General features: G+C 40.0%; 1 protein-coding gene across 1 annotated transcript in view; it reads right to left on the bottom strand.

Annotated features, from left to right (window-relative positions):
• GCLC (glutamate-cysteine ligase catalytic subunit) overlaps positions 1-25,156 on the bottom strand; it is a 49,033-nt gene that overhangs the window by 19,693 nt on the left and 4,184 nt on the right. Inside the window, exons 2-3 of the mRNA XM_002817014.6 lie at positions 4,622-4,734; positions 2,991-3,173 (exon numbers count right to left, since the gene is read on the bottom strand). Of these exons, the coding sequence (XP_002817060.3) occupies positions 2,991-3,173; positions 4,622-4,734 (296 nt within the window). The remainder of the gene's footprint in view (positions 1-2,990; positions 3,174-4,621; positions 4,735-25,156) is intronic.

Genomic DNA, 25,156 nt, shown 5'->3' on the forward strand with positions numbered 1-25,156 from the left:
TTTAATATCTCCACTATCCAAACCGACGTGGTAGTCACTAACCACATGGCTACTGAGCCCTTGAAATGAGGCTAGTTCCTCAGTCACATCAGGAACTACAATTTTCATTTTATATAATTTTAATTTTAAATTTAAATAGTCACATATTACTGTTTTGGACTAGAGTTCCACACTATAGATCTTTGCATCTTTATAAAGTCACCCTGTTGACACTTAAGAACCAGAACACTCCTTTCTCTCTTGATCCTATACTACAACAAAACTTTATCATTTATTGTGGATGTATAGGGAGGCTTCTAACCACTAAATAACTAATAATTATTGTTTCAAGTCCCAAAATACCTTCCTATATGGACAGGGTATAAAAAACTATACATATAATTTTTTCTAAATTACAGGTTTTTAGAATAAAGCTTATTCCTCTGTCTCAACTCTCCCTTCACAATGACTTAAGATGCTGAATCTTTTTTATTTATTTATTTATTTTGAGACAGAGGCTTGCTTTGTCACCCAGGCTGGAGCAGAGCGGCACAATCTCAGCTCACTGCAACCTCCGCCTCCCAGGTTCAAGCAATTCTCCTGCCTCAGCCTCCCAAGTAGCTGGGATTACAGGCGCATGCCACCATACCTGGCTAATTTTTGTATTTTTTGTAAAGATGGGGTTTCACCATGTTGGCCAGGCTGGTCTCGAACTCCTGACTTCAGGTGATCCGCCTGCCTCGGCCTCCCAAAGTGCTGGGATTACAGGTGTAAGACACCATGCCCAGACGCTAAATCTTTTTTAAAAAGGCAACTATCCCATATGGAACCATTCTCAAGGTAAGGGACACATTAGGCTTAACCCAAAGCTTTATTTTCTGGCCCAGAAGGAAACACCACTGCCCATCAATCCTATATATTCTTCAGCTTTAATACATAAAACAGTTCTGGTTTGTGTTACAAACCCCCTCCCACTTTCTTAATTTGCTAAGTGAAATGTACAATCCTCTTAATGTTAAGGGGAAAAAAAGGAAAATGTAAGGTATTAAATTTTCTAGTTCACTAGAAGTTGTCATTTAACATCTGTAACCTACTCCTTGGCCTCTAGTACTCCAAGGTTTTCAGGACAATGACCTATAGCAAAAGCCTTGATGTGTCTTCTCTCCCCAGCAGTTCATCGACTCTGTCATCTTTTAAACCACCCACTTTTCCTATCACCGGCACCCACAGGCATCCAGGCAGCCCTTGTCTCCCCCCAGGGAGCTCCCTCACTCACCTCCTAGTAAGCCCTGGCACCAGCTCCACAGCTACTCTCACACTACAGCCCAAGTGAGGGCTGCAAAGCAAAAAGGGGATGCCATCTGCCCAACCCAACCTTTCCAAGGCCTTCAACTGCTTTTAGGAGAACAACTAAAATTTATGGTTAACCTGACCTGGCCTGCCAATTACCTGCCAGCTTCCCTTTACCCCCATACCTGCACTTCCTCCTCAGCCTCCTAGTCACACTGGCCAGCTTGCTTTCTTCTAGTTCCCAGGAAGTCCCCGCTTGTTTGGTTCAACCTAGGACTTCTACACACACTGCTCCCCCTCCCTAAGACTTTCCTCCGCTCCCCATTCCTATTTCACTCCCCCTAGAACCTCGAACATCCCACCCCCTCCTCCTCCACCCACCAGAGCCCACTGGATACCTAGGTTGTACTCTTTGCTCCCCATCTCCTCCTCCTAGCACGGCCCCACTTGGACACTTATGAATCTATGGGTATTTGATTGTCCTTCATCCCCCCAGCTCCACAGAGACACAGCTGTCCGTCTTCACTCATGAGAGCATGCCCATTCTGCCTGCAGCAGGCACTCAAGTGTCTGAGTGAATGGCAAGGCCAATGATTTTTCACCTCCTCTTTCAAACATTAGGTCGAAGAAATGTGCCCACTCTAATCAAAACAAATCTGTCCACCCTCACCCAGCTGGGTTTTTCCCTTCTGCGGGGGAGAGGGAAGTGACCTGTACATACAAAATGAAGGTATCACAGAAATAGAGATGCTTCTATAAATGTTAGATGGCTGGCTTAAGTAAATTTTCAACTATTTAGATGTTACAGTAGAGATATAAAAAAAAATAGAATTCCCATTTAAATGCCCCTCTGAGGCCAATGATATGACCCTGAATGGCTGACGGACATGTATCAGAGAAAAGGTATAAAAATAGTTCAAAGTGTTCTCCACCATTGATACCAACCCCCAGAGCTCCTTTGAACTTTGAGGAGCTAAGTATACTGTCACAATCTGACAGACATCTAGCATAGATAAATCACATTCATGTTTTGGCAGAAATGTATTTTTACATAGAGGTTCTATGTATAATACATATGATATTCATGTACCTCATTCTAAGCGAAGAACATAATTTCACTATTTACTTTTATGTACTTTTGGTCATAACTAGATTTGATGACAAACCCTAAATCTTCTTTTCTGAACAATATGCAAGGACCTAATGACTCACGTTGTTCATAGAGTTATTGGTATCGATAGTGCTTTGGGAGCACTGCAGACCCTCCGATCTGCCACTGATGCCGCCATATGCTAGCAGGTAAATGCTGCTTTTTCAAAGTGCATGAGGGCGCAACCGTCACAGTCACCAGGGGACAGCATTCCAGAAGCTTTGGCTACTGCTTACAGGGTCAGAACTGTGTGGCAGGCGTGCTGCTCCCTCCACCCTCGCCTGCGGCAGACACGGCCACACTGCTGGTCTGTCATCACAGTATCCTGGTCTTTCCCACTGAGGCCCCGCTGAGTGCACTCACCACGGTGCAGCCACCACGGCTGACAGAAGCTGGCATGCAACTGTGCCTGCAGCTCTACTGTTACAGAGTCTATCAAGTGCAGTCTATAAAAGATAAACTGTCTGTAACGTATGAGGATTGTAGGGTGGAATGCCTGGGTCATGACTTGCTCTTTTCATTACCTGTATCTCTGAGAGATCTGCTGGGGCATGTTAATATAGGAACTAACCTGGGAAATGAAGTTATTGTGCAAAGAGCCTGATTTTCTTCTAATATAGAAGTAGCCTCCTTCCGGCGTTTTCGCATGTTGGCCTCAACTGTGTTGAACTCGGACATTGTTCCTCCGTAGGGCTGTCCTGGTGTCCCTTCAATCATGTAACTCCCATACTCTGGTCTCCAAAGGGTAGGATGGCTATGGAGGAGAAATAATTTAGTTCCATCTTATTCTTTTGCTATAGTCTGCTCAATTTTTAAGTTTTTAAAGTTGCTTTAAAAGTGTAGAAACCATTAGGTATAAATGAAGCTAAGAACTCCTTCACAGTTCTCAGTGATTATTACTTTTCCATAGCTATTCAACTACATAAGGGTCAGCAAGTATCGGGTCCAAAATGTTTTTTTTCTTTTGAGACAGAGTCCCGCTCTGTCACCCAGGCTGGAGTGCAATGGCACGATCTTGGCTTACTGCAACCTCTGCCTCCCAGGTCCAAGTGATTCTTGTGCCTCAGCCTCCTGTGTAGCTGGGATCACAGGCGTGCACTACCACACCTGGCTAATTTTTGTATTTTTAGTAGAGATGGGGTTTCACTGTGTTAGCCAGGCTGGTCTCAAACTCCTGGCCTTAAGTGATCTGCCTGCCTCGGACTCCCAAAGTGCTGGGATTACAGGCATGAGCCACCATACCCAACCCAAAATCTTTATAAACAACTGAAAATGCACACAGAGTACTCACTGTCCAGGACAAACTAACCTACTCTGCAGAGAAGGAGATAAGGCCTTAAGGGTTCTTTCAATTCAGTGCTGCCCTCCAAACTCAAATGCAGCTTCCCCAAAACGAATGAGTGGAAAATGAACAGAGGAGTATATATTCCCCTTCCCTCCCCGTCTCTGTCTACTTAAATGTAGGAATATCTTAAAAACATGCCAGGGCGGGTGCGGTGGCTCATGCTTGTAATCCCAGCACTTTGGGAGGCTGAGGCAGGCGGATCATGAGGTCAGGAGATGGAGACCATCCTGGCTAACACGGTGAAACCCCGTCTCTACTAAGAATACAAAAAATTAGCCAGGCGTGGTGGCGGGCGCCTGTAGTCCCAGCTACTCGGGAGGGTGAGGCAGGAGAATGGCGCGAACCCGGGAGGTGGAGCTTGCAGTGAGCCGAGATCGCGCCACTGCACTCCAGCCTGGACAACAGAGCAAGACTCCGTCTCAAAAAAAAATCATGCCAGCCAAACAAAGCCAAACAAAACCCATCTGCAAATTATATCTTGCACCATGGTTTGTGATCCCAGTTATACGCTTCTGCAATACATTTTTTCCCAAAAACGTTTTAATAAAAAACAGGCTTTATATTTAGTTTACTGTACAAAGTGCTTCATATATTAATGTATTTAATTCCAACAGCTTAGGTAGGTATTGCTATGCTCTTTACAGATGAGAGAACTGAGGCACAGAAAAGTTGAGTAACTTGCCCAAGGTTATTCAGCTATTGAGTAAAGGAACCATGATTTGAAGCTATGGCAACCTGAAACCAGAGCCTGTACTCTTAACTGTTAGGCTATCCTGCCTCCAATAATTGAGAAAAAACTCTATATCCTAGAAGTTTTAGCAGTTTCAGAAACACTAAATTAGCACATGAGAGCTTACTTTGGGTTTGTCCTTTCCCCCTTCTCTTGCAGAGTTTCAAGAACTTTCTCCCCAGACAGGACCAACCGGACTTTTTTATTTTCATGATCAAAAGATACCAACATGTATTCCACCTATTGAAAATAAAGGTGAGAAAAATTAACATTCTTCCAGACTTGTTTTCAGTGTGGCCTCCAGAAGAAAAAGGCAGGGAAACGTAGACTTCACGTTTACTTCACGTCTGTAAAGGATCCACAGTAACTCCAGACAGTCACATTTGCTTACAGTACAGCACATAAGTGTTCATATGCATAATATGAAAACCTGTAGAAAGGATCAGTCAGTAGTGCCACTTCCATCCCTTCTTTCCTCTGTCCTACTTAATATCCTATGGAAAGGTCGATACCCATTTTGACAAGCAGTACTTCAAAAAAAAAGATGTGTTTTGAAGCAAAGAATTCTGTAAATTGCTGTTGTAAAAAAGAAGCTGCATTTTAAAATTTATTTCCTCAGTTGGCTTACTATAAGTTTAAGAAAGAGGTTATCTGGACATTCCAGTCAAGGTAGATTACACTTACTTACTGGCAGAGTAATAAGTAAGGTAGATTACACTTTCATAATCCCACTACCAGTCCCACTTTTGGAGAGTTAAACCATAATCATAAATATACCGTGTGGAGAAGTTATTTTAGGGGTTTCAACAATTTAATTTTGGTTTATCTCAAGTAATTTAAGGTAACTTCTCCACTCTGAAACCATATAAAATTTGCAACGCAGGGTGCACTAGTACATTTATTAACAATACCTGGTGGAATTCTAGTAAAAATAAAGGACATAAACACCAAAGTCAGACTTCTGGGCAGAATACAACTAGAACCTACTTTTGTTTTTCCTGAAATTACATGCTTTAAATCATGACAGTTGGCGTGAACAGTGAAGATTATGAATCACTACGTGTGATGGAAACAAAACATCGATTATCCATACATAAGTGAAAAGATACAGAATTATTCAGGCAAACCCTTGAAAGCACCCTTTGCACATGGCACCAAGACAATTACTACAGAGGTGGGAAACTGATTCCTCACAAGAAAAACCAGGCTACAGTGTATTTGGTTTGGCCTACAATAGTAGTTTAGAAAAAATAAAAAGGCAGGCAACAGTATATCCACTATTTCCCAGACATTTCACATGTAAATCTAGGTTCTCAGTCTTCAAACAATACCCAGAAGCCCAGCACGAAGCCTGTGACTGTGTGACTGGGCTGTTTGCTTTTCAGGGGTGCACACTGTCTGCAGTTTATTCCCTTATTTATGTGTATTTCCCTGGTCTTGGAAGGCATTTGAGTCAGCCATCCTCATCACAGAAACATTAAGGGCTAAGTAATATGATTATAAAGAGGAAAAAAATGTTAGTAACTATAGGAGATAGCCTAGCAGATTTAAACAACAACAAAATAAACTTTCAGTTAACGTTTATTAGCTCTCATCAGAATTTTTTAGCTCAAGAAATGGAAAAGTCTGCTTGATTTGGGTACACGAACCAAAAACATGAGATCTCCACCTGCAGAATCACTCAGTGTCAGCTGACTAAAAACTAGGCTGCAGAATCTGGAACTGTTCACAACAACAATTACAGGTTGCAAGATACCATCTATAGATCTGTGACTCCGGAACAGCTAAAACCTGGAAACAAAAAACTTGGTTGAGTCTCAGAATGGGTATGTGAAAAGATACAAGTTAATCTTTAAATGAGCATAATGAGAAAGGATATGCTTTCATATATGAATCCTAATCTTCAAACCCAGCATGCAAAAGTAGGCATGATTACCCATTTCACAGGTGGGCAAAGGGGCTCAGAGAGGTAAGCTACCCAAGGCCACAAGTGTCAGGCAGGGATTTGAAGCCAGCCCCGTCTGGCCTCAAGGCCCAGCACACCTTGCTGCTAGGACTGTAGAGGGTGCCAATCTTGGTAAGTGAAGATAAGCTTTTTATAAAATTGTTATAACCTATATGAAGCAGGGAAAAGTTATAATACTGGATGAAACTATCTCAAATTGATTATGCTTTCATTTTATGGAAGGGGTCCTAACATTATATCATGGAAGCTGGGCTGTAACAATAGTTACAGTCACAGATTTTAACAGATGAATTGGCCCATCTCTCAGGCCCAGGACAGAACCCACTTTATGTAGCATTCCTAACTCTCCCAGCTAGGAGGAAATGTTCCTTCTTCAGTACTTCCTCCTTCACTCACTTAGACTCCAACTCATCTGCCTGGCATCTGCTACTGGAATTACGTTATTTGCTTAACTAGATAACGTGCTTCCTAAAGAAAGTCTAAGAGATACTTCCTTGCTTACTGAGTGCATCTTTATTTTTTACCAAATGAGCAAGAACTTGTAGCAATTATATAAACTAAGTTGCAATAACTTTAATTGTTAGTTTCCTAACTTTGAAAAAAATTGAAATCCTTAGTTTTCAAATTCACTCTTAGCCCAGAAGTTTAAAACATGGGTAGGGCAAAAGAACAAAAAGTTCAAGCTCATTCTGAGTTTTAAATATCAGTTTTAAATGCCAAATGGATGACATTTAAAATGTTAACAAACCAAACTCTCCTCAATTAAAGTATAATCACTTCATGATCTCATTAAGCAAATGAAACAGAAAAACATCAGAATATTTACCAAATGAGAAAGAAAACCAAATTTACTTTTCAATAGAATAATAATCAGTTGGAAGCCTCAAGAATTTCCTGACGGTTTTTCAAACTAAAATTTAATGCCTTCTGAAGTGCTCCTTCTCTGCAGTCACCTTGATCTTTCTGCACTGGTCCTCAAAGAGGTTCTTCAGTCTTTTAGCTTTTTGTTAAACACCCCCACCACACCTCAACACCTTTATGTTTATTTCCGATTAGAGCCTGTCTATATGAGCATTCTGAATCGTAACTGCATATTTAAAAGTCAAACTAGAGCTGAAATGGGGTTTGACGCAATAACCGAGATGACTGGTGATAATAAAAAGTGATACACTAAGACAACGCTTTTCCAATATAAAACATCTAAAGCCCCAATAAATTATTTTATGATTTCTGGATTGTATCCCCATCCTAAACTTCGTTTTTGAATCCAAAGGATAAGGATAATTTCTTTTGTATATTACAAAAGAAAATAATAAAACAGATGCCTTTCTGTATCACAACACTGATTCCAAGGATAAAACTGTATCAGCTTTCTAACTTTGAAGAGCATCTAGGCTATAAACCTAGAATTGCAGCAACATCAAATATATTTATGTACTTTACACATATATACAACTCCAAAAGCATATATACCCAAAGAGCATTATAAATGGGTTGCAGAGTGACCAATTCAAACTTGTGCAATTAACATATCATCTTGGAAGTAGGGGAAAAAAATACCCACCGAGCTCTATTCTCTGCAATACACAGGTCACAATGCCCTGAAGGTGACTTTGGGATACTGTTTTTTGGCACCCATCAGTTATCCTTTTAATTGAGGGAAAAGAGACCCAATAAAAAAATACCTGACCACTTTGCAAGATATTCAGATTTTAAATGTGCACTATTTTTACAAATGAAAATTAAAATCTCTTAGACTTCTATTGCTAAAAGGCTAAATTTTATCCTACTAGAATAAAAACCACTACTCTCAGCTGTCACATCAAGGACAAAGACACATATAAAAGACCAGAATAAAAGTCATTAATACACTACTATCCCTGAGCTGTTGAAACAAGGACAAAGACACATACAAAAGGCTAGTATGTACTTTGCTTTGTGTGTGAAATAGTGTTGCTAGGAAAACTCCAGACACAGTAATCCAAGTCATTTAATGCAGGTTTAAACAAGGGTGAGGTACTTTCATGTTAATCTGAAATTAGGCCAATAAAAACAAAGAATTTTAACTGAGGCGACGTAAGTACTCAGTACAATGCTGAATATACAGCAGACAGAGAAATACCTGTGACAATGAAGTTTAAGAGTAAATACAAGCTTTTAGGATTTAAGTCTTTAAATGGCATTTACCACTAGTATAAGATAAAAATTTTCTTTTCTTGCTTTTAAAAACATTTTGATACTCTACCTTAAGGGTAAGAGTTTTAGGGAGCTTAGAATTTGAGGAATGGAAATACTTAGGAATCCAACTTACAAGGGACGTGAAGGACCCCTTCAAGGAGAACTACAAACCACTGCTCAAGGAAATAAAAGAGGATACAAACAAACGAAAGAACATCCCATGCTCATGGGTAGGAAGAATCAATATCATGAAAATGGCCATACTGCCCAAGGTAATTTACAGATTCAATGCCATCCCCATCAAGCTACCAATGACTTTCTTCAAAGAATTGGAAAAAACTACTTTAAAGTTCATATGGAACCAAGAAAAAGCCTGCATCGCCAAGTCAATCCTAAGGCAAAAGAACAAAGCTGGAGGCATCACGCTACCTGACTTCAAACTATACTACAAGGCTACAGTAACCAAAACAGCATGGTACTGGTACCAAAACAGAGATATAGATCAATGGAAAAGAACAGAGCCCTCAGAAATAATGCCACATATCTACAACTATCTGATCTTTGACAAACCTGAGAAAAACAAGCAATGGGGAAAGGATTCCCTATTTAATAAATGGTGCTGGGAAAACTGGCTAGCCATATTTAGAAAGCTCAAACTGGATCCCTTCCTTACACCTTATACAAAAATTAATTCAAGATGGATTAAAGACTTAAATGTTAGACCTAAAACCATAAAAACCCCAGAAGAAAACCTAGGCATTACCATTCAGAACATAGGCATGGGCAAGGACTTCGTGTCTAAAACACCAAAAGCAATGGCAACAAAAGCCAAAACTGACAAATGGGATCTAATTAAACTAAAGAGCTTCTGCACAGCAAAAGAAACTACCATCAGAGTGAACAGGCAACCTACACAATGGGAGAAAATTTTCGCAACCTGCTCATCTGACAAAGGGCTAATATCCAGAATCTACAATGAGCTCAAACAAATTTACAAGAAAAAAACAAACAACCCTATCAAAAAGTGGGCAAAGGATATGAACAGACACTTCTCAAAAGAAGACATTTATGCAGCCAAAAGACACATGAAAAAATGCTCATCATCACTGGCCATCAGAGAAATGCAAATCAAAACCACAATGAGATACCATCTCACACCAGTTAGAATGGCAATCATTAAAAAGTCAGGAAACAACAGGTGCTGGAGAGGATGTGGAGAAATAGGAACACTTTTACACTGTTGATGGGACTGTAAACTAGTTCAACCATTGTGGAAGTCAGTGTGGTGATTCCTCAGGGATCTAGAACTAGAAATACCATTTGACCCAGCCATCCTATTACTGGGTATATACCCAAAGGACTATAAATCATGCTGCTATAAAGACACATGCACACGTATGTTTATTGCGGCACTATCCACAATAGCAAAGACTTGGAACCAACCCAAATGTCCAACAACGATAGACTGGATTAAGAAAATGTGGCACATATACACCATGGAATACTATGCAGCCATAAAAAATGATGAGTTCATGTCCTTTGTAGGGACATGGATGAAACTGGAAATCATCATTCTCAGTAAACTATCGCAAGGACAAAAAACTAAACACCGCATGTTCTTACTCATAGATGGGAACTGAACAAGGAGAACACATGGACACAGGAAGGAGAACATCACACTCTGGGGACTGTTGTGGGGTGGGGGGAGGGATAGCATTAGGAGATATAATAGGTGCAACACACCAGCATGGCACATGTATACATATGTAACTAACCTGCACATTGTGCACATGTACCCTAAAATTTAAAGTATAATAATAATAATAATAATAATAATAATAATAATAATAAAGAATTTGAGGAATGGCAGGCCGGGCACGGTGGCTCATGCCTGTAATCCCAGCACTTTGGGAGGCTGAGGTGGGCGGATCACAAGGTCAGGAGATCGAGACCATCCTGGCTAACACGGTGAAGCCCCGTCTCTACTAAAGATATAAAAAATTAGCCAGGCATGCTGGCGGGCGCCTGTAGTCCCAGCTACTGAGGAGGCTGAGGCAGGAGAATGGCATGAACTTGGGAGGCAGAGCTTGCGGTGAGCCGAGATCGCGGCACTGCACCCCGTCCTGGGCGACAGAGCGAGACTGTCTCAAAAAAAAAAAAAAGAAAAAAAAAAGAATTTGAGGAATGGCTGGGTATTTTATGAAATACTAATTTGTTAATATCTACTCCTAGAGGTAAAAACAATGCTTAATTAGGAAATAATACAGTTCTATAATACTCAGAGCAGTTATAGGCAGTTCCCCATTTAGGGAGAAAGTTCTTTTGTCAGTTTCTGTGTAAATGAAAAGGAAGGAATTTCCCCTCTCAAACTATTTAACCCATCATATGCTTGACCTGTGAAGAGAAGAAACCTACACCAAGCCCTTCAGGGACTATGAGCTGTGAGATCCTACATTCCTCCCAGAGACAGCATGAGGACTTTCCCCTCCTTACACCCTGGGAAGGATCTGTATCCAGGTGGTCAGGTCAAGGAGGGCAAGACAGTGAAGGGCTCCCCAGGACCTAGTCCAGGTAGAGTATGTGTGCAGGGCAGGGTCTTCAGTCCCCCTACTGACATCTGGGGTTCAGGGCCAGCTCCTCCATTCCACACTGCTGGCTCTCTTGCACCGGCCCAAACAATAGTTTTGATCCTTTTGCTAGAACCACCCGTTGCTTCTCAGAGACTTAGTTTTCTCCTTACACTAACTCCTAAACAAGCCTGCAACCATTTTGAGGACTAAGGCTCTAGTTAGAGTTGATGACTAATCAGTGCCAAAAAACAGTCTTGCTGGACACACTTCCTGCCTCCCACTCCCAGCACTAACCCCTTTGTCCTTTCATCCATTCAACAAAGCCTTTTGCTAAGCAGGTGCTGGGAATACTGTGAAGAGCCAGGCAGATGTGGCTCCTGTTCTCAGGCTTACACTGGCTGGACTGACAGCCAATAACACACTATTGCTGAATTATCTGAACGAGTGCTCGAAATGACCAAAGAGAGCTGTGCATATGTAACAGCACAGTCTAAGCCAGTCTAGAAGATCGGAAGGCTTCCCAGAGGAAGTGCCATTTAAATTTAAGTTGATTCCTGACATGGGGACTGGCTAGGCAAAGGTGAGGGTCTAGGGATCCTTCAACATAAAATTCAACCTCCCACAGGATCCCGTCCCCCAGGGGAGCTGCATCACTGACTGCAGCACAATCACCCTCTCGCCTGTCAAAGATGCAGATCACTGCATCCACCCTGCAGAGATCATGCCAAGTAGTCACCCTTTAGGTTATAAACTGTTTTAAAGTTAGGTACTCACTCAATGCCTTCTGCCCAGAAGACTGTTTCCTCTCACAGCAAAATGGTAATAACAAATTTTTTTTTTTAAAGACATCTCAACCATCAAGTTGGATGGCATTCATTTCCCAAACTTGGTGCGCCCAAAGAGGTGTTAGCCATAGTGATGCTACTTAATTTTTAAACACCCACAGTAACACAGGACAACCTGAATGACAAGACTAAAAGAGGAGCTGTGTTTTAAAAAGTAGAAAACTGAATATGAGATTCTAATACAGATGTAATAAAATTATATATGGCTCAGATTTTTAAAGATGGACTCCTATGTTAGATATGTCTAATGATGACATCACAAATAGGAAAACCACTGTTTCACATGGTAATCTCCAAGCACTTTTAGGGGACCAGTAAGTACAAAGTAGAAACTGTATGTGCTTTTGTGTACATGACATTATACACACATAACATCACACACACAACTATATTTTAAATATATATATATTTGATGATTTAAATATATACATATTTGATGACTGTGGATACTGTAATAATTAAATTGTTCTATGTTCCAAAAAGAAAATATTTTAACAGTTTTGTCTAAATCTGTATCAAATTCTGCTAACATTTCATATATTTTCAGAAAATAGGTTTTTTTCCTCCTACTTTGAAATGTCTATTCATACTAAAGAATTTCACATGATACTATGAAAGGTTTACACTTTTAGAAATTAAAATAAATGTGGCCTCTCCCTGATCTAGTTTTCTGTAGCACAGAGCAGGCTGCTTTTTATTTACAACACATTAATCTCAATTTTAATACTGCATAATAATCAATTAATTTCCTATAGGATTAGGTGGAGTAACTTTCTCAATATTGTCTCGGCCCAAATAGAGAAAATATTCTTAACATGCCTAGATTAGTGATATGAAGCCCAAGAGAAAAATTTCAAGACTTTAATAAAATAGAGAAAGACAATGAGAGTTGCGGGGTAAGTTGGGAGGAGTCTCATACAGGGGGAAAATGTCACCTGTCACCAAAGGAATGCAAAAAATTGTGTTGTCCATTATGCTAGTCACTAAGCACATGTGGCTGTGTGGATTTAAAATTACTTAACATAAAATAAAAAAATCAGTTTCCTACTCCCTAATGGATAGTATAGAGTAGAACATTTCTCTTACTGCAGAGGTTGTACTAGACAGCACTGGACTAAAACCCAAGAGAAAACACAATCTTGAAATTAATTTTACCTGGACACACTAATTCATTATTGTTGGCACAAAGGAAATCCTTGAATGTAGATCTGCTCTTTCATGCTCCACAGATGCATGAGACATTTTCTGGGCCTCTGAATTTACATTGGCTGATTTTTTTAAAAACATCATGCTACCACAATTCAGGCATATGTTAGTTTTAATTTTCTGACAATTATAAAGACCATTAAGGCATTCCTACTTTATTTCTGAACCAAATCTAACAAAATCTAACCAGTCTTCTCACACAAATTAACCTCAGAAAAGACAGCACATCAAGTTGCCAATGGGAATAACTCAGGTACTCTGTAATTTAGAAACCTAAACCAGAACACATTTTCTCTTAAAGAAACGACATTATAAGTATGAATAGTTCTTATTTATCTCCAATCATCTGTACTTTAGTACAATAGGTTCTGAGTTCTAAAGACAAATGAATTGCTTGGCTTTTTCCTAAGAACGTATTCCCCTGCTAGAGTCCTAGTCACCACGTGGTTGACAAGAAAGAGTATCCTGATCCCCAGACAGAAGCTGCTTCGGATCAACTGCCCTGCAGTAGCCAGAGCTGGGGCACCATAGCCGGTGAAGATCATGGAGAATTTCTGCAGGGACTCCCTCTAGGTGCAGGAGAGTTTAGGGCTTTAGCATGGGGACAGGACTGCTGCTAGAGAGAACACATCCCCCCAGAGGGTGGTGCCCCGCTCAGGGCCTGATACACTTCTTGGGCTGAGCAAGCAAGAATGCACACATGATTTCTTTCTAAGGCATGTTATAAATTAGGCTGCCCTAAATTCACAGACTGCCTATGAGAAATTCAGGATTTTAGTTCCTAGGAACTGGTGTTAGACTAACCAACCTAACAAAGAGAGAGAAAAAAGAGTTTTCTAAAGAGACTAAGTGAGAGTCAATGCTAAATACAGGAATTCTAAGTCCAAAGTGACTGCTAGTGCTCACTGGGGGTCACCTATGCCTCCAGGGACAGGATGACAGGGCTTCAAGATCTCCAAGTTTAATGCCATTCTACCATCATACGAATCTGAGTGCAGACATTGTGTCATAACCACATCTCACAAAGGCAGCATCAGGTTCCCATTCAGGAATCGTACCTGGGTGTTACAGTAGATCCCACCAACAGAGTAATTGTAACCTGTAGGATTTGGAAAATTTAGGTTTTTGTGAATTCAATCTCCTTCCCTGCCATATTTGAAATTCATGCTAAAGGATGAAAATCTCAGATAAGTTAAAGCTCCTCACTTGGGGTTCTGATTCTGGCCTGCTACCTGCTGCCCTGGGAAGAGGTCGACACAGGCTGCATAACTATCAAATGAGGTCAGCCTGATTTTCATAGAAAGGGCTCGTCCTGCATCTGCCTTTTCACAGGGCTCGCTTGCCAGCAGATTAGCTGGGAAGGCTGCAGTCACATTACTAAACTTGTTAGCATTTGTCCTGCAGACCGAGAAATTTACCAAGCATATTCAATGGTGTCGTTTTGAAAGAGTGCTTGCATTTCACTAGAAGAGAATTACCGGCTATGGGGTACCAAAAAATGCTTAAGTGTGGATCTGTGGCTGATGACATATTCATATTTTCATTACCAAAAAAAAGCCTACTTCCTGCATTACCACCATCCCTTTCTCTATTCTTTCTTCTCTTCCTTGCCACCCCCAATCTCATCTCTGTTTGGAGCCTATTAAAACTGTCACAGAGCTCTTTTCCTCCTGCCTATTTGGGCGGTAATAGGTGGGGGAGCAGCTAAGAGTGCAGGCTTTGGAGTCAATCGTTTGAATCTTGGTAACTTCTCGATGCTTCAGTTTTTGCAGAATGGAGGTAATACTTGCCTCACAGGGCTACTGGGGAGGATTACATAAAACAATGCATGTAAAGTACTAAAACAGTATTAAGTACACTGTACCACTCAGGGGTTAGTGGTTACTATTTTCTAGCTCCAGGGCAGTGATACACTGATTGACACAGGATAGTGTCTTGTGTTTTTCAAACATTGGTTACAGCTCCTTTGTAGGCCATGATGAGTTGTGATCAACATAACAAAAAATAATTTTTAATAGGGTAGAATAGAAATATCAGAATATGTCACTCATGGGAAGGGAACTGCTGTTTTGTGGAAATGTTGTTTCACAGAGCATTTGTTTTAGTCAAAGATGAAAGCTACTGGCATGGAATGCTGTGTAACCCTACAGTCAGGAAGACCATGGTCCTTCAGCAAGCACGTCAAGTCATTCTCCTTGAAACTCTTAAATGGCTCACATTCAGCAGAAACTCCAACATCCCTCCTAAAGAGCATTAGGACCAATCTTCTCAGCCTCCTTCATTTCAACCCACCCCACACGATGTTGCAGCTACACTGGCCTTTTCTGTCTCTACAACAATCACTTCAAGGCCTTTGAGACACTTTTGTTCCCTCTGCCTGGAATATTTTTACCTCAGTATTTCAAAGAGCTGGCTCTTGTGTGCTTCAAGTCAAGTGCCACTCCTTTAGAGAGACTTTTGCTGAACCCCCAACACTGTAACTCCTTCCCCTTTCCACCCTCAAGGGGTGCTACCCACCCTGGTGCCTCCTAAAGTTGTACAAGGTATTTATCCTGCCCAGAGCAGCCTTAATTTTCCCTAATGATAGCCACTTAGAATGTGTTGTAGTCTTTGGCTTTTAAACCATCTGAAAATAAGAGAAAACCCAATGTCCCTTCCAGTTCTAAACTACTGTTTTTGAAATTAAAGTCTTCCAGAAACTCTTAGTATAAGACCATCCATTTTTCTTTCACTCATCAAACACAGAACATTCATTGTATTGAAATTAACTTTCTTATTATCCAAAACTTACCCCTTTAGAGCATATGTTTTCTTTAAAAAGTTTACATATACATGAGTGGAAATCTTTCTAAAATTGACTATCTGCTATCAATAGGAAGATACTAAACATACGTTCACTTTTTATTAGGGCTTCAGATGTTTTTGGCAATTTCACTTCTTTAACTACAGCTATAACAGGGCAGGGCCCTTAGGGGCATATCAGAAGGCCACATCTGGACCTGCTTTGGGCAGCTGCTCTCCCGACTGGTCCCTCTCATTTCTGCCTCAATTTCTTGCAGTACATCCTAAGCTGAGAAACTAAATGACCAAGTCTGCAGGAACTACGTATAAAGTGATCTGCGATAGGCCTCAAATATGCTTCCAGGAATAAAGTTTTTGTTTACTTCCCAGCTCTTGCTCTATTTGAGTAGTGGAGCCAACAAATCATAATCCCTAGACACAACTTAACACACTGGCAGGCCAGGGTACTACCCTGCTTAGCTCAGGCAGGACTGCTGAAAAGTCTGCTGGAAAACAGCAGCTTCTATGACCTTTTCTATCTCTGTGAAGCTCTTGTCCGCCCCCAGCAGTTAATCTGAATGGGGCAGACTTACAACCCAGATTTTTACTAGTTTCCTGGAAAAGCGTCATGGAGTCAACTCACGTTAGAGTCTGAATTCTGCTAAGTCACCATCCACTTCAAAAAGGAGTTAACTGAATCCAAAGGCCTAAAAACAGAATCTCAGGCGAGGGGGACAAAGACAACAGGGGGTCTGTAAGAGCATTTATGTAACTAGGAACATCTGTTTTGGGGGCTCTTTTGTAGTATTATTGTGGAAATAAGTTCAACTACTAAACTCTAACCATAAAACAGACACAGAAATCTAATACAGAAAGTTCTGTAGAGATCCATCAGAGCAGAACCTTAGTCATAGAAACTCGCTCAGGACATACCAATCTAAATAACCAAACTTTCCAAGTGCCAATAAAGATGTATCAAATATGAACTCTTTTGGCTATAAGTCTGAGGCTCATTACATCCTTCTTTGTCTTTTTAAACCATGTCTGAGAAACAGAACCATTAAGTGGAGATTAAGTCATCACTCGTTCAGTTTCACTACACACCAGCGATAACTTAGACAGAGAGATACTACCAAAGTGACCCAAACTCATATGCTGTCCCAGTGCAAGCCTGTCTCCTTCTAAAAACTATAATCCAGATTTCAAAGATCATATGAAATGTAAAAACATGCATGGGGGCTTTGTGGCATTTATTTTGATCTGACACCAACTTTTGCTATTCTCCCAAATCCTTAATATATTCAGATATGGTGTTGCCAGACGCCCCCAGTACCTGCCCAACTGGCAAATCCAGAGGCTTCTTGTCCTTCCCCATCTCTTGAAAGCCTGCCATCATTCTTCCTACACACAGCAATACTACTAACTTCCACACCAAATTTCTAGGAAATTAATATCTGTGGCTTTATAATTAAGATTACTTTTTCAGTTGATGGTAAAGTATGTAATCTCAAAAGAAAATGCTGAAACCTGAAAGGTTGCAGGGGAATGAATTCTACCACTTCTGGTAGAATTTACCGATTTTCATAAGTTACAGAGTATTAAGTATTAAGGTATTCTGAAACAATTAAAAATTGTTAAAAAATACAACTAAAAGAATCTATATATATAAACATGCAATTCAAAACACCAAATGACAGGGTTTTTAATTAGTCTTATAGATGAGGAAATTGTGGTCCAATGAATTTAAGTTCTGTTTTTCTTTTCTTTTCTTTTTTTTTTTTTTTTTGAGATGGTGTTTAACTTTTGTCACCCAGGCTGGAGTGCAATGGCGCAATCTCAGGTCACTGCAACCTCTGCCTCCCGGGTTCAAGCGATTCTCCTGCCCCAGCCTCCCTGGTAGCTGGGATTACAGGTGTGTGCCACAACTCCCAGCTAATTTTGTATTTTCAGTAGAGAGGGGGTTTCACCATGTTGGTCGGGCTGGTCTCGAACTCCTGACCTCAAGTGATCCACCTGCCTCGGCCTCCCAAAGTGGTGGGATTACAGGTGTGAACCACCGTGCCCAGGCTTAAGTTCTGTTTTCTAAGCTCACACAACCCGGGATGACCCCAGGTCTTCGACTCTGATCTTCAGACTAAAGCTCATTAATAAAATGTATGTCAACTTTCAAAATAATTGTGTTTTTACCAAATATCCAGTCACAGGATGATAACAGAGATACTAAATGATGAAAACTATGGTTTAAGAGCAAAGAAAATCCTGACCTTTTAAAAACTTGGCTAAATCTTGGGTGCTGGCAGGTATCTTATAAACCACAATGACAGCCAGCTTTGGACAAAGTTTACAGACAAAGGAGAACACAGCTAAAAGGACAGAAAAAGTGGGAAACACTTCCACTTCTAATCAAGATGGAGTAACAGGGGCTAAATTTACCCTCCTACCTGAAAAAACAAAAAAAAAAAAAGAGAGAGAGAGGAAGAGAAAATACATGAAAGAATAATTTTCAAGACACTGCATATCAGATAAGAAAGGATCCCTGAGATACGGGGGAAAATCAGTGGGCCCTACAATTGCCCCCACTTACTGCCTGGGGAGAGGCTCCAGGTCACGGGCAGGAAGGTGAAGAAGAGCCCAGTGGACTCCCTGGGTGGAAGAGATGGAGCTGAAGGTCCGGGGAAACCATTTACAACAGAACTGAAACATAAGAAACATTCAGGGATAACGTGACAAAAAAGATGTGAAAGACCTGTACGCGAAAAACTACAAAACACTGCTGGGAGAAATGAAAGATGTAAGTAGAGTGGAGAGATATTCATATACTTGAAGATTCAATATTGCTGAGATGTTAATTCTTCCCAAACTGATTTACAGATTCAATGCAATCCCAATAAAAACCCCAGCAGGGTTTTTTGTTTTTAAGTAGAAATTGCCAATCTGGTTCTAAAATTCACGTGGAAATTCAAAATATCCAGAAGAGTCGAACCAGTTGAAAAAGAATAAAGCTAGAGAGCTAATACTATATGATCTCATGGCTTATTATAAAGATACAGCAATCAAAAGAGTATGCCACTAGCCAGGTGAGGTGGCACATGCCTGTAAGTCCCAGCTCTTGTTAGGCTGGGGCAGAGGTTTGTTTGAGCCCAAGAGTTCTAGGACAGCCTAGGCAGCATAGCAAAACCTCATCTCTTAAAAATAAAAATAAGGCCAGGCACGGTGGCTTAAGACTGTAATCCTAGCACTTTGGGAGGCCAAGGCAGGCAGACTGCCTGAACTCAGGAGTTCAAGACCAGCCTGGCCAACGTGGCAAAACCTCGCCTCTACTAAAAACACAAAATTAGCCAGGCGTGGGGGCGCATGCCTGTAATCCCAGCTACTCAGGAGGCTGAAGCAGGAGAATCACTTGAACCCAGAAGGTGGAGGTTGCAGTTAGCTGAGATTGTGCCGCTGCACTACAGCCCGGGCCACAGAGTGAGACTCTGTCTCAAAAAAATAAAAAATAAATAAAAAAAGAGAATGAAAACAGACTGAGAGGAAATATTTGCAAAGTTTGCAAAGCATGTGTCTGATAATACTTACATCCAAAATACAGAGAACACTCAAAACTCAATAGTTTTAAAATAGACAAATGATTTTAACACACTTCACAAAAAAGATATACACATGACAAATCAGCACATGAAAAGATACTCAACATCACTGATCTTCAGGAAAATGCAATTTAAAAATACAACAACGTACCACCACACTCCTGGGGGGAGGGATAACATTGGGAGATATACCTAATGCTAGATGACGAGTTGGTGGGTGCAGTGCACCAGCATGGCACATGTATACATATGTAACTTACCTGCACATTGGGCACATGTACCATAAAACCTAAAGTATAATAATAATAATAATAATAATAATTACAATAAAAGAAAAAAAAAAGAAAAAAAAAAAAGAAACCTAAAAAAAAAAAAAAAAAAAAAAAAAAAAAAAGAATAGCTAAAATTAAAGAGACTGCCCATACCGGTGTTAACAAGAATGTGGATGAACTGAACTGGCATACTCTGCTAGTGAGAATGCAAAATGGTACAACCACCCTGGAAAAGTTTGGTATTATAGTTTCCTTAAAAAGTTAACACACGCCACTCCTAGGGTAATAAGATGAAGAAAAGCATGAGTCCATACATACAAACTTGTATGTTAATGTTCATATAATTTTTTTATAATAGTGAAAAACTGAATGCAACACAAATGGTGAATGTATAAACAAACTGATATATCCATGGAATGAAATATTACTCAGCGACGAAAAGGAATGAACTACTGACGCATGTAACAACATGGATGGATCTCAAAATCTTTATGTAGACTCTAAGAAACCAGACCAAAAGAGGATATGCTGTATGATTTCCTAGATATACGAAACTAGATATCATATGCAAACTATGATTTCTTAGATATGAAAATCTAGAAAATGCAAACTACAGAAAGCAAATCAGCTGCATGGGATGGAGAGAGGAAGAAATTACCAAAGAGGCATGATGACATTTTTGGAGATAATGAATATACTTATTATCAGAGGTGATTTTATGATGTATACATATATCAAAACTTACCAAATTGTACATTTTAAATATGTGCAGTTAACTTTATGTTAATTATAACCCAATAAAGCTGTTAAAATGTTTTTTTAAAAACACCTGATTATATCATGAAATGTAGAAACAGAGTACTAATTAGCAAGCTCGTTAGGATATGGTCTTTCCAATAATACCAGCAACGTCAGTAATGCTTCATATACAGTTTTCTAACTTTAATAATATATTCAGATGCCTTGACAGTATGTAAAAATTTCAGAAACATAAATAGTGATGTTAGAGGCTCAATAAATATTGTGACATCTTTTCTGAACATACAGAGTCTTACTGAATGTTACTCAGGTTTATGCTTCAAAATGAAACTACACACAGTACCAATCAATAAGTATATCTGCTAATACCATACTTCTAAACAGTAGGGTCTTAACATGGAGGAATTCAACTGTGATATGGTAGGTCATAGTAACTGATAAGTCTTAAAAGATTTTTTCTGTAGGAGATAGGTATAGAAGACTAATACACTTTTTTTCCATTCTACTTTTCTCATGTTTTTAAAGTACAATATAACCTCTACTTATCAAGAACTAGACAAAGACCTCTACAAGCTGGCTAAACCCATTCACTGCATTTACAACACTAAACTGCACAATAACGTTCACATACTATCCAATGGTATTTCTCACCTTTCCTCCTTTTGTTACACTGTTCTTTTGACTATAATGACTTCCTTTCTCCCCTTCATCTAATTAATGACCACACATTCTTCAAGGCAGTTTCTCAAAGGTGGTGTCTGAAGAAAAATCAGAATCAACTGAAGTGCTCTCCCTCTCTCTCTCTAGCATACACGCATGCACACATGTGCAAAGGGCACAAGGGAACTTCTCGGGGGTGGGTAGGGGTTAATGGACAATAAATGCTGTTGAATCAATGTCCAGTGACAGCTAAAAAAGATAGAGAGATGCGACAACTTTGCTTTTTGTGTTACAGAATACGCTATGACCTATAGAAGGAACCTGAATCTTTGTAATGCCTATTAAGAAATAATTAATTTGTGCTCTATATCTTATTTTAAGAAGCCTAGCCTGAGCCTGTGTCAATGCATTTTTGAAGCGCAACTTAGAAATACGATCTAAATCGCTTGAGCCTGGGAGGCTGAGGCTGCAGCACACTGTCATGGTGTCACTGCACTCTAGCCTGGGTGACAGAGCAAGACCCTGTCTCGAAAAAATACATAAATAAATAAATACATAATACTAAAAAAAAGAGAAGAAATATAATAAAAAATTACTGTTAATGGAATATAATTGTATCTGAACAAGCAAGTTTCAGTTAACTGTAAAAAATAAACCAAAAAACCCTACATATGTGGAATGTTTCATTCCCCAATGACCACAGCTATTTAAATAAGATATACTGGATTTTAAATTTTCTAAGTAAACGGTTTAGGCTATTTATGAGTTTTTACTTAACAGGCTAGGCACCTGCAAACTATCTCACTAATATTACCCCATTTAATCTCAATAACCCTGTAAGGAAGGTAGTATTGTCCTCATTTAATAGATGACAAAATTGAAGTCGGGAGAGTAAGCAACTTGTCCAAAGCTATAAAGAACCTTCAATTTGACTCAAATAATTGTGCTTTTGTCCATTCTAGATTTATCACTCAAGACTGTATTTTTAAATAGGATCATACACTTATTCATTAATAAGCTAGGCATTTCTTTTTTCTTTCCTTTTTTTTTTTTTTTTAAAGAGATGGGGTCCCACTTGGTCATCCAGGCCAAAGTGCAGCAGTGGCATGATCCCAGCTCACTGCAGCCATGAACTCCTGGGCTCCGGCGATCCTTCCACCTCAGCCTCCCAAGTAGCTGGGCTTACAGGCACAAGCCACCATGCCTGGCAAGCTATGCATTTCTTTTTTTTTTTTTTTTTTGAGATGTAGTCTCGCTCTGTCGCCCAGGCTGGAGTGCAGTGGCGTGATCTAGGCTCACTGCAAGATCCGCCTCCCGGGTTCACGCCATTCTCCTGCCTCAGCCTCCCAAGTAGCTAGGACTACAGGCACTTGCCACCACGCCCAGCTAATTTTTTTTTTTGTATTTTTAGAAGAGACAACGTTTCACCGTGTTAGCCAGGATGGTCTCGATCTCCTGACCTCGTGATCTGCCCGCCTCGGCCTCCCAGCTATGCATTTTCTAAATAGTCACTTCAGCATTCTGAACCTGGCATAGGCAAATTGGAAGTTCAAACTCAATGGATGATCAGCCCTTAATAAATCTCATCTCTGTTTTATACATAAGAACATACTCATAAAGATTAAAGATACATTGCATTTTCCTCTCAAAGTTCACATGGACTTTTCTGCTAACTAGAGGACAATTTACCTTCTTGCCTTCAAGAGCCACTGCACTGGGTTACAAACTTAGAAGTATAAGTTTAATTTTAAATGTTGTTTTCTGACCCTCTACAACCTATACAGTTTGAAATCTGTAAAAGGAAATTCAATGAAATTCATGATTGTAAATAACCCAAAACCTGGTATAATGTTTAAGGACTGGACCTGGAGTCAGACAGATTTCAATTCTGATGATATGTCTGCCACTAAGCAGCTGAAAAGGTCTGGCAGGCAGCTAACATTGGAGTCATCAGAAAAAATCAAGAGTCATATTTGTTACATTTACATCATAGATTTCCCAGATCTGTCTTTTAATGTGCATACGTAAGTTACAAACAAAACCCATATCTGAAAAGCTGCATGTGAACTGTGCAGAAGGGCTTACTTGTTTGTATTCTCAGCAGGCAACAGGGCACCCAGGAATATCCCCCTTACCTCTCCTCATCCTGGGGCAAAATAGGTATCTCCCTGGAACCTAAGAGTTGGAACTTCTGTTTCCCACAGAAGCAGCACAGTAAATGGTGGCTAGAGTTAGGACCTGTCATATTAAAGGTGAAACAGGCATCTGTAGGCTGATCTTGGAGCTTCTCACAGGAAAATACCTGAGTTCCAAAAAGCCAGCATACACGCACCTCTGTAAGACAATCCACTTCAGCCTTAGATGAGAACCCAAACTGAACCCCAAATCCAAGGTTCTTTCTGGTGTGAAGAGACAAATACTATCCTAGCAAGTAGAGCTGAGCATTTCTAAAGTGGCAGCCTCTCCTTCCAACCATACCTACGGCGAGTTTTAAGTTCATTTTTGTCTTTTTTTATCCAAGTCCATGGCTCTATAAGTGCAACAGTAAGCAATGAAAAGCAGCATTTTGATATGATGCCCATAAAGCCCAACATATCACATCCAAAACACCACTTTCTGTCCTGCAGGCCATTCTTCATCTCCATGTGGCACACCACCCACCACGCCCACTTTTATCTACCACGCACACTTTTATCCGCGCAGCCTGTTTCTCAGTTATTTCTCAAGGCTTCTGCACACAAACAAGCTCTCTTGCATCTGAGCCACTAGGCTTCTGACCTGTCTTCACACTTCTATTCAGAATGTGTACCAGTGAGTTCCTACTACGTGCAAAGATTAGTGCTAACCTGTCCTTTTTCACAAGGCTCACCTCATCGAATAAATCAATCTGAGACTGTGGCCTTCAAACTCTTCAACTGTGAACCGTAGTAAGAAATAATTTACAGGCAATCCAATGCACAAGCCTACCCTTCACACACCCCCTCAAAAGATAACTCAGAAGTTTTACATTAATATTCTTACTATGGTATGATAAATTAATATTCTTCACCCTATTCCATTTAATATTTTAAAAAGTCCTGTTGGCAAAGAGATATTAGCACGCCAATGTTCATCGAAGTTATTCACAATAGCCTAGATGTAGAGACAACTAAATGTTCACTGACAGAAGAATGAAGAAAATGTGGTACATACAAGCAATGGAATATTACTCAGCCTTAAAAAAAAAGAAAAAAGAAAATCCTGCAGTATGGGACAATTTAGATGAACCTTGAGGACATTATGTTAAGTGAAATACATCGGTCACAGAAGGACAAATACTGCTTGATTCTACTTATATCAAGTACTCAAACAATCAAACTCATAGAATCAGAAAGCAGAATTGTTGCCAGGAGCTAGGTGGAGGGGAAAATTGAGGAACTGCTAATCGGTGAGCATGGTTTCAATTATGCAAGATAAACTAGTTCTAGAGATCTGTACAACATTGTCCCTTTAGTTAACAATACTATATTTGTGCACTTAAAAATCTGTTAAGGAGGTAGATCGCGTGTTAAGTGTCTTGCCACACACACACACACACACACACACACACAAAAGTCCTGGTTGGAATCTTCTAAATGTATGTCAACCCACTACTGAATCATGACCTGCAGTCTGAAAAATAATGCTCTATCTTACAAAAGGGTGATTAGATTACGTTGACATGATGATGCCACTAGAGGAATGGTTACAGGCATCAGCAAATACTTAGGCATTATGAGACCCTCCCATCCTCACCCCACAAAAAAAAGTCACACCTTCTCTCTGCACATAAGAGATGTAGAGAGGTGGCCAGGCACAG

This window comes from Pongo abelii, chromosome 5 (genome assembly GCF_028885655.2).
Source record: "Pongo abelii isolate AG06213 chromosome 5, NHGRI_mPonAbe1-v2.0_pri, whole genome shotgun sequence".
NCBI lineage: Eukaryota > Metazoa > Chordata > Mammalia > Primates > Hominidae > Pongo > Pongo abelii.